Source organism: Cyprinodon tularosa, unplaced genomic scaffold (assembly GCF_016077235.1).
Source record: "Cyprinodon tularosa strain WSP-4 unplaced genomic scaffold, ASM1607723v1 ctg125, whole genome shotgun sequence".
NCBI classification, from domain to species: Eukaryota; Metazoa; Chordata; class Actinopteri; order Cyprinodontiformes; family Cyprinodontidae; genus Cyprinodon; species Cyprinodon tularosa.
In genome coordinates, this window is record NW_024038059.1 from 194,553 (window position 1) to 208,872 (window position 14,320).

The 14,320-nt window shown below is 38.0% G+C and overlaps 1 protein-coding gene across 1 annotated transcript; it reads left to right on the forward strand.

The window, feature by feature from the left end:
* Positions 1–2,085: 2,085 nt before the first annotated feature.
* LOC119777606 (G-protein coupled receptor family C group 6 member A-like) lies at positions 2,086–13,941 on the forward strand. Its single transcript, XM_038276557.1, has 7 exons — positions 2,086–2,282; positions 5,021–5,187; positions 5,461–5,582; positions 8,892–9,638; positions 11,322–11,534; positions 12,508–12,634; positions 12,755–13,941. The coding sequence occupies exons 1-7, from the start codon at positions 2,086–2,088 to the stop codon at positions 13,939–13,941; spliced, it is 2,760 nt and encodes a 919-aa protein (XP_038132485.1).
* Positions 13,942–14,320: the final 379 nt, after the last annotated feature.

Genomic DNA, 14,320 nt, shown 5'->3' on the forward strand with positions numbered 1-14,320 from the left:
CGTAAATCCTGATGGATGCTGGAAGGCGTAAGCAGACATCATCTAAGAATGCAAAAATACCCTTCATCACTATAGTTTAATAACAAAATACAATAATTTGATATGTTGTAAATCTCTGCACAATCACACATACATTATACAGTATGCACTGCTGCTTTAAACTATTAGCGGTCATCCTACACCTCTTTCTCCTGTTTAAACCACACTGTCTAATAGAACTCTCCCTCCCTTAAGAGCAGCACCAAAATGTCAATAAATGTGATCTAAACATTGATGTCAGACCCTGAAAAATCACTGACAGAGCTGGACAAACACCTGATCGTTACCTCAGCGAGCATGCAGGGGCTCAGAAGGCACACAGCTTCAAGAGGAATGAAGCACTGGGCTTCATCTGAGCCTTGAGGTATAAGTATTGTGTGTGTGAGTGTGTGTTTAGCTGCCCTCACTCTCTGGCTGGCTGCTTAAGAATTCAGTCACATCTCTTGCTAGCAGGCAGGCAGTAAGGCGCTTTCACGCTCACAGGTTTGCTTCAGTTGGGTCTAATACCCCTTTCTCCCCCCATGTGTAAGCGTGCACATGTATGCATGTGAGCATATGCCTAAATCTGACTGCATGTGCGTTTCATGCTCTCCCGTTCTTTGTTTCTTTACTTTGTGTCTGTGTGTGACAGTTGTGTGTATTCTACTTTATGACGTGTATGTGTGTGTGTGTCTTTTGGCTCTCAGCGGTGCTGATAAACCCACTTAGACTCTCCCCTGATCTGTTCGCTCTGGGCTGGCAACCCCCTGCTTTGGCTGACACACACACACACACACATAGCCCCTACTTTAGCTGCTAGCTGATCTGTGACGGCCTGCCACTCAAACGAAGCTCTGCTGAGACACTGCACAAAGGAGGAGAGGAGGTTGGGAGGGTGAGGAAGGATGGGCGGGTGAAAGAAGGAAAGAGGGAGAGAGGGAGAGGGTATCAGTGTCTTTCTTTTGGGTGCTTGCTAGCTCCCCACTCCTTGGCTGACTCCTTATCTTACTGCTCCTCACTCTCCTCCAACTGACTGGCTTTGGCAGCTGTTCCTCTCTCTTTGATGCCCCTCCTTTTCTTTCCTCTGTTCATTTTTTCTCCAGGTCCATCTTTCAGTTTTCCTCTGCTTGTAATTTCCCACCTGACCAAATGTCAGTTCATCTTTACTCTTATTTGCAAGTGTGGACTTAAAAGGATGAAGAAAAGGCAAAGAGGGTAAAAAAGAAGGGAAGGTTTGCCGGGTATAGACATTGTTGCAGCTGCTTGGAATATTGCAGTTTTCTGAGAAAACACGTAGGTCCAGTAAGAAAAGGTAAAGATATGTAAAGGAATTGCAAGCATCAAATCCAGTTGTTTAGGACACTTGACAAAAATCCCACTCTAACCAGCATCCATCATCCATATGCACTGCAGCTGGAGTTTATAGCAGCACAAACACTGGTTCCCTCTCATTTCTGCAAAAAGAGGAGAGGTTTCTATTCTTGTTTTATTGATAGTTACCTAAGATCACTCACACACATCCATCCATCCATCCATCCATCATCCATCCATCCATCCATCCATCCATCCATCCATCCATCCATCCATCCATCCATCCATCCATCCATCCATCCATCCATCCATCCATCCATCCATCCATCCATCCATCCATCCATCCATCCATCCATCCACAGAGTTAGGTTCTAAACAGTTACTATAGTGAGGAAAATAAGTATTTGAACACCCTGCTTATTTGTAAGTTTTCCCACTTGTAAATCATGGAGGCGTCTGAAATAATCGTTGTAGGTGCAGGTCCACTGTTACAGATGTTATCTCAAAAAAATATTCCAGAAATCACAATATATTATTTTTTTAACCATTTATTTGTATGATACAGCTGCAAATAAGTATTTAAACCCCTGTCTATTAGAATTCTGAATAGAATTCTGACCCTCAAACACTTTTTAGTCTGCCTTCAAAATGTCCACCTCCATTTGTTATCCAAATTTAGATGCACTAATTTGAGGCCGTTAGCTGCACAAAGACACCTGTCCACCCCATACAATCAATAAGAATCCAACTGCTAACATGGCCAAGACTAAGGAGCTGCCCAGAGACACTAGAGACAAAATTGTACACCTCCACAAGGCGGGAAAGAGCTACGGGGAAATTGCCAAGCAGCTTGTGAAAAATGTCCACTGTTGGAGCAATCATCAGAGAATCAAAGAAGCTAAACTTGACTGTCAATCTCCCTCGGACTGGGGCTTCATGCAAGATCTCACCTCGTGGAGTCTCATTGATCCTAAGAAAGATGAGAAATCAGCCCAAAACATGGGAGGAGCTGGCCAATGACCTGAAAAGAGATGGGACCACCGTTTCCAAGGTTACTGTTGGTAACACACTAAGACGTCATGGTTTGAAATCATGCATGGCACAGAAGGTTCCCCTGCTTAAACCAGCACATGTCAAGGCCCATCTTAAGTTTGCCAATGACCATTTGGATGATCCTGAGAAGTCATGGGAGAAAGTCGTGTGGTCAAATGAGACCAAAACCTTCTGTGTTTCTCAGCCCAGAAACCTGACTGACCTAGAGAAGGTCTGGAGGAGTGGGCCAGAATCTCTCCTGCAGTGTGTGCAAACCTGGTGAAAAGCTACAGGAAACGTTCGACCTCTGTATATGTGCATGCTTGACTTTTTTAAACCAGCATACTCAGTTGGATATTTCCTTTATTCTGAGTGTGTACAGAATAAATAGACACAACAAAGTGTGACAAGATCCAAGCAGGAAAAATCGACATTGCTTTGGATATGCTTGTACTAGGCTTTAAAACTCAAGCTTCATACTTACAAACAGAAAACCCAAGGGCTGACTTACATCTTTTGAACACAGTCTTACAGAATAATACCATTTTTATGTGTTCACATGTGGTTACATTTCACGCATTCGGGCCACATGTTAAACATGAAATCAAAGATTTTTTTTTACATGTGCACCACATGTGATAAAATCCTTATCCATCTGACAATCAATCAATAATCAAATTTGATTGCTTTCAGTTACATACTTGTATTAAATGTGTGAGTGTCATGATGGGTCTCTGTGATTAAACCCACATGCAGAACACCACACGAAGCAGGGTAAAAGTTTAACAGTTTATTAAAGGAGAAGCACACACAGAGTAAATAGTGCACTGGTTCTGGTACTGGTCCGGGACTCGGTTTCACAGAGTAATCTGCAGAGAGGGATAGTTTGGTTAGCCAGGTAGCAGCGATGACTGGGCAGAGTTTAGATCTTATTTTGTACCCGATTAGGTTCAGACTGTTCAGTGGAGAGAGGGAACTGGTTGGGTCCAGAGACTGTGATTCCAGCAGAGAGCTCAGCAGCGACAGAGCTTAGCTTCAGGCTAGCGAGATTCAGACCTTGAGTTGTTCTCCTAGTTCTCTCCTGAGAACTAGCAGGTAGATTCAGACTGAGGATCTTCAGGTTTGGCTTCTTGGGCAGGCAGGTAGGTTTCCAAACAAGAGCTCCTCCAGAGCTGCAGAGTTCAGTCAGGTTTTTCCTGTGAGCAGAGAGGACAGAGACTGGTTAGGATCAGGTTGCTCTCTAGAGCAGACAGAGTTTCAAAATACAAGCTGAGGCTCAGGTTCCGCTAACCAAAACTGGTCAACACTCCGGCGCTGAAGACAGGTCTGGCCGCTGCTTATGTAGCTGGTCTCCTGATGGGCTGATGATCCTCAGGTGTGCAGGAGGCTCCAGCTCAGGAGACCCATAGCGCTCTCTGCTGGAGACAGGTGGCAGATCTCCAGATCCCAACAGTGAGATTGTAAAAACATGCTGTGCATTATTACCATGAAAACTACATACTACAAAGGAAAATGTTGTTTATTTGAGCATCAACAAATTAAAGGTACTACACTGTAGCTTCCCAAAGGTTTCTCATGAGAAACGTGCTGCTGTAACTTTTATGTTGGCATGACAGTGTTCATTTATACTTGCTGTCTTTCACCTGTTTAATTTTTTATACCGGTTTATTGTTTTAAAGTACCAGAGTGGCAAATTTAGAGCCAATCCTACATCTTTACATAACATATCATACCTTTCTTATTGATGTAGTACCTTAAAAAAAACCCTGAGATACTTTCCAAATGCATACTTTTGCAAACTATCTAACACATCATGTCCACCCGGTTTATACTTAGCTTATCAACCCAAGACAAGGTTAGTTTGAAAAAAGATAAAAGACAAAGATAATCAGTTACATAACAGACTATCTGCTTTAATTGGAATCCCTTCCTTCTCTTAGGGAATCCCCTACCTTTATTTACCTCCCAGGCTTAGGTCTGGTGACAGCATTTAGCTGAAACATATCAGACTGACAGTTATCTCATTCACAAAGTGGAGAGAGATAAAAAAAAGAAAAAAGAATATAAACTTTGTATTTATTTTAAATATTTTCTTTAATGTGCGAATATAAAAGAAGAAGAGTTGCAGAGTATTGTTTGCAATGCAAAAAAGAAAACTGAAACATGTAAATATATATATATATATATATTTTTTACATTCCAGACGCTCCATGGAGAGTGATAGCTATCTTTATACCTGACAAATATGCCAAACATTTTTTTTCAGGATGTATTTAAAGTAAAGGAAGTCTCAAGCTTTGGTATTTTGCTGTCAGATCACAGAGACACAAAAAACTGAGATTTCAGTGATCTTGGTGAAATGTTAGGTACAACACAAGTGAATCGACTAGTGAGGATGAAACCTCTCTTAATATTTTTGCAACTTTTTGCAGCTCTTTCACTTCAAATTCTTTGCAATGAAGCCTTACAGGAAGCCAAGTCTACGGGGACATCATCATTGGAGGATTGTTTCCAATACATGAAAGTGTAAACGATAGAGGAGAGTGTGACAGGTATTTCTTTATTTCTCTAAAATTGCTGTTGGACTCTAACAACAGGTCTGAGCGAATGCTATGAAAATGTGCAAACTATAAGTAACGTGCTGTATTTTTTTAATCAGGTTCAGTGACAGCCGGCTGGCCCAGTCTCTGATTATGATTCACGCTATAGAGGAGATAAACCAGAGGGGAGAGTTGGGAAACATCACTCTGGGATATCACATTGTGGACTCCTGCGCTGATGTTACCACAGCTTTGAAAAACTCTCTGCTCTTCATGAAAATGAACCGTAAGCACTCTCAAATCAAGAAACTACTGTGTTTAGAGTCTAGGTTTACAATAGTTGACTTTGTTTATTTTACACTTTGTAAAATGTAAAAACAAAATAAATATTTAAGGTGTTTATAAAAAAAGAAGTATTGTATAATATTTTTGGTCATTTAATCCTATCAATGCTTTCTTTTTTGGTCTTACCTACTAGTGTTTTATTTAATATAGATTTTTTTCTTCATATCTAATATCATACAACAGATAAATTAAATGCTGTCTTATGTTTCTACAGCAAATTCAGACACAGATTGTAAACATCAACCCCCACCACCAGTGATGGTCGTCATAGGGGATTACTATTCAGAAATATCCATAGCAGTTACAAGGCATCTCAATCTGGAGCAAATCCCTCAGGTATGATGTATAATAGGCATTCCTACTTACATTTATTCATATTTATTTCAGCTATTGTAAGAGAGTTTTTTTCTTCCTTTGAAGGCACAATATTACTTTTTATTCAATCTTTTATGGTCAAAAGCGACCCTAGATGCTTATATTTTCAATAGAATAATCATCAGGCCTAAGAATATGACCACTCACAGGTGCCACAAACCCTCTATGGCATTAAATTTGAATTTTATAGAGGAAAAAATATTTCACACTGGTTTTTGGGAGCTTGGGGAGCCCTGGTGTGATATCAATCTGAAGATATATCAATCTTAAATTGAGTCCCACACCCACCTCATATGTCATTGGTCACAGACTTATCATCAGACTTTTAAAGTGATGTTTTACTTAAAAAAAAAAAAAAAAAACTATAGGGGCAGGCAATGTGTGGGCCAAAATAGTAGTTTTTTGCCTTAAGTCAACACTATGCCATAGACGGCGGACACTGTTTTTAGTGGGAGAGAGGAACTGCTAATGTTGACTGAGAAGATGTTTTGACGGTAGAAGGAATACTTTGAGGATCTTCTCAATTGAAGCAGAGACTAGATGCTTGGAGCCTGACTTGTGGGCATAGACCTGGAGAGGAGAGTTTGTCTGATTGTTGGCTTCAGGAGGAGCAGTGTGTTTTTTTTTTTTGCCCTGGTCGTGGAAAGCTAGACCATCTCTATACCCTGTGCAGGGTGCTAGAGGATTTATGGGAGTTTGCCCAACTTGACCACATTGGTATTTGAAAATGACCCTTGTGGTGTTCTGTGGGGGGCACTTCAGGAGTAAGTGGTCACCATTGGTAGCAAATGCAAATCTGTATTTCTACTTGCATCAGCCACTGGAACCCAAACCTTCTGTTATCAGAACTCTGAGTTTCTAGGCTGACAATATTCCCTCAATTGTAGAGGAGAAAAGAATTGAACACAAACATATCAGGAAATTACTTGAAGTATGTGCTTATCTAAGCTGGGTATTTATGTTGGCCAAAAAAAGAAAAAAAAAACAGCAGGAAGAGAAACAGTGCTTCAAGAGGGGAAAACAAAGAGACACAAAAACATTATCATTCCATATATGTCAGGAGTTTCTGAGAAACTAAAAAAAAAGATTTTATCTAAACTAACATACCAGTGGTTCAAACCCCAACAACAGACTCGGACAAACACTGGTTCATCCCCAAGACAGAACACTAAAACTAAAGCTGAGCAGTCTAGTGCAGCACTGTTTGGACTCTTATTGAAGAAGCCAAACAGTAATTACAAAAGTTACCTCGAGAGTGAGGTAAACACATTTCTCAGATTTTGGAAAGAAGGGAGAGATGGTTTGAAAGAGGGGTAAAGGAGACCATGTTTTCATTTTCAAACACCTTCACTTCGTTCCTGGGACTCATGCCAAAGAAATTACATAAGCACACTCATCATGGACCAGACAACAACCTAGAGGGACAAGAGGTGTATATTTGCTTTCCGTCTGACTTAAAATGTGAACAGGAGGATGGCTGAAATGCTGCCTAAAAACATCAGAGCTCCAGCTATAGATAGAGGTTTGTGACCAAACAGAACAGAAAGAGACTCCTGAATAATTGATTGATTGATTGATTGATTGATTGATTGACTTTATTGATTGACTTTATTGATCTCACATTGGAGAAATTTACTCGTTACATCAGCTCAAATAAGAAGGTGCCAAAGGAAGAAAAATGTGCATGGGATAAATACAGTATATACGGTGCGTCCACATATAACAGCTTTTTTTTTTTTATAGTAGGAACATCATACAGGGTTGTGGCACAGGGTGTTTACATGGGTATTTATATAGATGGATATTTATAGTTATTGCACTGGGTGTCAAATACAAAGAAACAGGTTATTGTAAAGGGCATCAAATAGTAATTGCACATAGGTTTCAAAATATCTTTCTGAAAAAATGATAAAAAGTCTGGTTGCCTCTGATTTAAGCCTGTTTTGTAGATGTCATGACCTGGATGGCTGAGAATTTACACAGGCATATTAAGCTTATCCGATCCTTAATTTATTCTTCTCAGCTAACAGATCTGTTAATCTCAGTCTGATGATATTTGTTCCCAGTGCTTAATATATTACATATCAATTGTGTATTTTCCTTCCCTCTTGTTTGTTTTAATGGCTTAAAGTGAATTGTAACTTGATTAAATGTTGTCATTCATTTGACCTGTTTACTTGGGACACTTAAATTTTTTTGATAATGATAACAAATATATGACTAATGTTTGAATTTAATGCAAAGGAGAAGCAAATTACGAAGAAAAACCTGATCTAATTTTTCATTTGAATTGAGAAAGCTTCCTGGAGAGGTGGCGAAACGTCTTCAAATCTTGGAAACCAAGTCCAGTGGATATTTTTTGAATTTTTATGGAAATTATACAGGTATTAAATTATCCCGCTATGGGGTTGAATCTAAAATAAACTAAGTAACAAAGAAGCTCCAAATAATGTTTTGGATTTCATGCCTTAGGTGGAAAGACATATTTTTCAGAAGTTTAAAGTCCTTCAGTAGATGCAATAATCACAAACACACTTTTTATGGTAAATTTTTGAGTAGCTTGAGAAGCCAAAGTGCGCCGAAGTCAGAGAATCAGCTACATGCACTCGTCGCCTGCCCAGCTTGTAAACAAGAGGCTGTAGAACAACACAGAAAGATGATGTGTGACATCATACCATATTCCATCTTACTGCTCCTTTAAAGATAAAGAAGGACTGTGCAGCCATTTTGATGTGTACTATAAATGATTTCTGGAAAAAAAAAGATGTATAAATATTTTTCTTTAAATTGTTACCAAGAACTTCTGAAAGTCCTGTTTGTCTACAGTGATTTATTTAGAAAATATACTGTGATATTGCTCCCACTGATTTTTTTTTTATTGAGTGTAGATTTACCCTTAAGTTTTAGTGTTTTTCAGATTCAAGCTGCCTGGTTATCCCTACAGAAAAAAATGTACTACCTCATCACTGCCCCCTGAAGAATGGGTTAAATATAGAGCACAGCTTTTGTTATATTGAACAATTGCAATGACAAAAACAGATGGTTATTGTAAATTGCAGGACTTGTAGGATCTGCAACTAAAATCTTGGTTCCTAAAAAGACAGCATAGCTTCAGGGAGTTAGGAAATTATGCCTTGAAGAGTCTTCCCTGCTTTGGGAGCAAAAGGGTGCATAATATCCCTGGTCAGAAAATGCATGTTAATGACTTGATGCTTGTTTTTTTTTGTTCTTTGATCGGGCTTTAACAGTATTTTTTTTATATTTCAACAGATAAGTTATGGTTCTACATCTGGCCGTCTGAGTGATAAAACTCGCTTCCCAAGTTTTCTGAGAACCGTGCCAAAGGACGATCACCAAGCACATGCCATTATTGAGATTCTGAAGAATCGTAACTGGAACTGGGTTGGTGTCATAGCAACAGATGGTGAATACGGCCGCTACGCTGTTGAACGTCTCCGGCATCATGCAAAAAAAAACAACATCTGCTTTGCTTACGTTAATTTTCTGCCAGAGTTTCTTGTTGACGAAAATCTTGAAGACTCCATAAAAGAAACAGTTCAAAACATCACTGAAAATGGAGATGTCTCTGTCATTGTGTCCTTTGCCAAATCTAAACATATGGAGGACCTTTTTAACAGTGTTCTTAAAGATAAAAGAGGCAGAAACAAAGTTTGGGTAGCCAGTGATAACTGGTCACAATCTGCTGAAAGTCTTGATACTGAAAAATTGACTTTAGAGGATGTTGGAACTGTCTTTGGGATAACTCTTAAATCTGGAAAAACATCCAAGTTTGAACAGTTTCTCAGGAATCTTGATCTAGACCCAGATCCATACAAAAACAACTCCTTTTTGAGGGACTTTTTGGATAAAACTGAGAACCCTATCAACAGATTAATCAAGAGGACAAGTCCGTATGCTGTGTTCAGTATCAAGCTGGCAGTCAATGCAATTTCTCAGACTATTAAATCCCTCTGCATCAACAAGGAGTGTAACACATCCACATTACAACCCAGAGAGGTATGCATAAAAACACACATAGACATCCATTACTCAAAATGTATTCCAGAAATACTCAGTGAAATGCTTTATAACAGGGGTCTTCAACGTTTTCAAAGCCAAGGACCCCCAAACTGAGATGGAGCGGGAACCCCCTAATTATATATATTGTATGAAATTGTGCTATATCAAACTGGTCCTATAGTCACTCTATTACAGATGGAGTCATGTAACGAAAGTAATTTCTCCCTGGGATTATTGAAGTATTTCTGATTCTGATTCCTGGTTGATGGGACAGGTGTTGTTGCTCTTGAAAGTGCTCCTGTGTGTTGCTGAATGTGTGCATTGATGACTGAAAGACATCTTCTGCCTCCACTTATCAGTTTACTACAGTGTGTTGAATTCATGTTAATGTGTATTTAAAGACATTTTAATTAGTGCAAAAAATTGCAGGCGGGAATATAAAAAAAGTAATCAACCAAGACTTTCGCGACCCCCATGCAGTACCTCTGCGGACCCCCTAGGGGTCGCGGACCCCCTGTTGAAGACCTCTGCTTTATAGTATTTCACATTAACATCCCCATGTACTTTGTGTTATTCTATGTGAAAAATTCGATCCAGTAATTATATGGTGAGCAAAAGTCATGTAGTTTTAGAATAAGTTTAAACTTGAAAAAAAAATCTAATAAACAGGCATTTATGTTCTGTCTTCCTGGGCAGAACAATTTTTTGAGCAATTCCATCCACAAGTCTTTATCTTTTTAAACATTTCCTAATCTTTCCATAACCTTTGGTATTGTACAGACTAAGCATTTTATTTTAGCTTTTTGGATAAAAAGGCTGAATGGATATAAAGTGTTTATTGCATTTCAGTCTGGGCTTTAAATGGACCAAACAAACACTGTGCATTCAATAGTTTCTCTGATCATATATTTAATTTTTTTTCTTCCAGAATAGCTGGACATTTCTTTTTTGTTGTTGTTGTTGTTATGTACGAACATTTGGAAAATATGTTCAAATAAGAAAAAAAATCTGATTGTAAAATTTCTACACAATTTTTATCCTATAAATTTCACCTGAAAGTAAAAAAAAAAAAGATTAAGGAAACATAGCCAGCGTGAGTAACATTGAAGTATAAACAAACAATTGGTGAGCTGTCTTTTTTTTGGTTGCCACATAAATTATACCAGTTATGGTGAGATGTAAAAAAAAATACTCCATTAGAGGAAAATTAAAGTTTTAAAACAGCCTTTACTGAGTCCAGAACAAAACTACAACAGTATTTTAGGCTCTTTCAAATCAGCAAAACAATTACTTCTTGAGAAGATGATTAAAGTTTCAGAACAGAAAAACAAAAAGTTTCCTGTAGAGCTCTGAAGAACATTTTTTTATAGTGGGCAAGTGTTTTCATTGGATCCTGAAACACTCTTATAAGATTGATGGGTGTGCAGATTTATGCAGAGTAGCAGATGTTGAATACAATCTAAATTTGTATAACTTCTAAAAGGATCCAACTTACATGAGGGAAAATATTTGAATTGCTTAAGCAGGTCAATATATAGATATGAAGGCAGAAAAAAACGGGAAAAAAATCAAACTTTCTAAGAATTTTTGCAAAAAAGCATTGAACTTGCTGAATGTGGAAATAGCCACCTACTTGGCATGTCAGTAGTAATCGCAACTTTTTATTCTTTGTCATTTCAGTTCAGAGATGCCTTAAAAAATTCAAAGTTTTCCTTGGATGGGGAAAACTATTCATTTAATACGGACTGTGAGGTTGACTCGGGTTATGATGTGATCCTGTGGAAATCTGCTTCAAAACAAGATTTGAATTTGAACAATATTGTTGGTTATTATGATATTGCAAAGAAGAGCCTGGCTTTCAACTCGGGTTTCAGCTCTTTATATGAACAAATTGTAAGTACTTCACTCTGTTTGTAAGTTTATATCTCATAAGTTTTTTTTTATCAGTCATGCAAAACATATTTCATGTATACCTCATAAATCCCAGTTTATAATATTTTAATTCTATTACCTATATTGAATTCGAATTAAATAATTCTGAAAAACAAAGATTTGTCAATACAGTGAATGGGACTGTTTTTTTGTTTTGTTTTTTAACTAGTGTGGGTTATGTAACATTATTTGAATTTAGGTTTACTTGGCTGGACTTCAATAGTACTGTACTGTAGATCAAGCATTTATATGGCAATAATTTTACAACCTTTAAGGTATAATCAGAGTTGAACTTAGCAACAATAAATATGTAGAAATGTTCTTACACAGGACAGTTTTTGGTTGCAAAAAGGAAACTCTTTCTCCTAGCTCCTGTTCCTTCACATTTAGTGGGGTCAATGGTTAGAACACCATTAGACAGCCTTACAAATGGATAATGCCATTGAAATTGGGACTACAGCTTTCTAAAGAAAATAACTACAAAAACACCTGTGTTGCATAAGGGTTGCAAATGGCTGAATCTCTCCTTTACAGATTGAAACTACAAAATATGAAGGAGCATGGATCCCATGAAGTAATATTGAATTGTTAAATTCTGTGAGGTTGGTTGAGCTTGTACATCCTTAATGGAAAAGATTGTGGGAATCCTTTTTGCTCCTGATTGTGGGAATCGTTTTTGCTAAGTGCCAGATAGGTAAATGGAGAGGTCCCTAAACTAAATGAATAACAATAAGAACCATCACGACGACCACTGTGCACTTCACACCTGCTTTAGAGTCCGTACTAATTTGCTGTATTCAGGTCAGGCCTTTGTCACATCCTCAGCTTTCCACACACTATTAGGCCCAGTTAAAACCATTATAAAAGTATTTAAATAGAAAAAAAATTGTATTTAAAAAAAAAAAATCTATTCTGTTTTTCTATTTGTTAACAGGAAGGAGTGACTTCCAAATGCTCAACATGTAATCCAGGTGAAATGAAGATTACAACCAATAAGGCCTTCCCAGTTTGCTGCTATGAATGCAAAAAGTGTCCCAAAAATGAGTATTCTAACACCACAGGTAAGTCTGGAAAAAAAATGAATGAAAAACTTTTAGGTAGTTAAATCAAAAATATATAACAACATATTTGTTAGCTTTGTTTTTGAAAAAAGTGTAACTTTGTTTTTTGTTTTTTTTCAGATGCTACCCAGTGCAACAAGTGTGATGAAGACAGTGAATATTCCAGTGAGGGCAGTAGTTACTGTACAAAAAGAAAGGATTTGTATCTGAAGTGGGAAGATCCTTATCACATTGCAGTGCTAACAGCCACTTCACTAGGAGCTGTGCTAACCATTATAGCTGCCATTATCTTCATAGCCTACTGGAATACACCAGTCGTACGCTCATCTGGTGGCCCCGTATCCATCATTCTCCTTTTCTCTCTTTTGTTCACATTTGGAAGTGTAACGTTATTTGGTGATGAACCTGCAAAGTGGAAATGCGAAGCCCGACAGGTTTGGTTTGGCTTGAGTTTCACTTTGTCTGTCTCCTGCATCTTGGTCAAGTCATTTAAAATAATCTTGGCCTTTGAATTTGACCCTGTGACCAAAGATGTTCTGAAAAAACTCTACAAGCCTTACTTAATTATTGCATTCTGCATGGGTGGGCAAGTGCTGATCTGTGTGCTCTGGCTTGCATTAAAAGCTCCAACAACACATTCAGAAGCATTTGAAAAAGACGACATACAACATAATACTACAACATACTACATCCTTAAAAAGTGCAAAGAGGAATATGGAGCATTTGGGGTCATGCTAGCCTATATTGGCATTTTAGCAATCAGCTGCTTTGCTCTTGCCTTTAAAGGGAGGAACTTGCCCGATTGTTACAATGATGCAAAATTCATCACCTTTTCTATGCTGATTTACTTCATCGCCTGGATCATCTTTGGCCCAGTTTATAAGAACGTTAATAACGAGTATCATCCAGCAGTTGAAATGGTTGTGATTGTTATTTCTGCTTTGGGCATCCTGTTCTGTCAGTTTTTGGTTAAATGTTACATCATCCTCTTTAAACAAAATGAAAACACAGAGGAAGCATTTCTAAGGCAAATAAGGAAATTTTCCCAGAGCAAAGGTGAGGACATAGAGGGAAACCATCATGATGGAATCCAAAACCTTGGCTTCTCGAGGGAGTCGCTGTCAAGTTCAGAATCATTTCAGCCAATAAGTGATCAGTCGCTGTCCCCAAAAACCTTTATCAATCCAGCTCCGGTCTCTCCAGCTCTGGTCTCAGAAACTCAACCTGCTGAGACGACCAATGTACTCAACTGTAGGAAGATGTCATTACAGAGATATTTAAGTTTGCCAACATGGGCACAAAAATAAAACGCATTTGTAAAATTGGTCAGTCATTAAACCTTTGGGGAAAAAAACAGAAAAAAAGCATGGTACAAAACAATGGTGAAATGGTGCATTTATAACATAAGAAAGGAATTAGGCTGTACATTGTTAATCGATATTATTAAACTTGGTGGTATATTGCTCTACTTTTTATTTTTCTGTCTATTGTAATAAAATACAACTGTTTTTAGGTGATATAGCTCATTAGTTAATCCGTGAAAAATCATTGTTAAATACTCTATTTAAAAAAAAACACTCAGACTGGTTATTTCCCCAGAATCATTCCTGTTCTGACTTGGAGCAAAATTTGGATTTCAATCATTCTGTGTCATGTAACATAACGCCCCCAGTTACGTTACTAGTC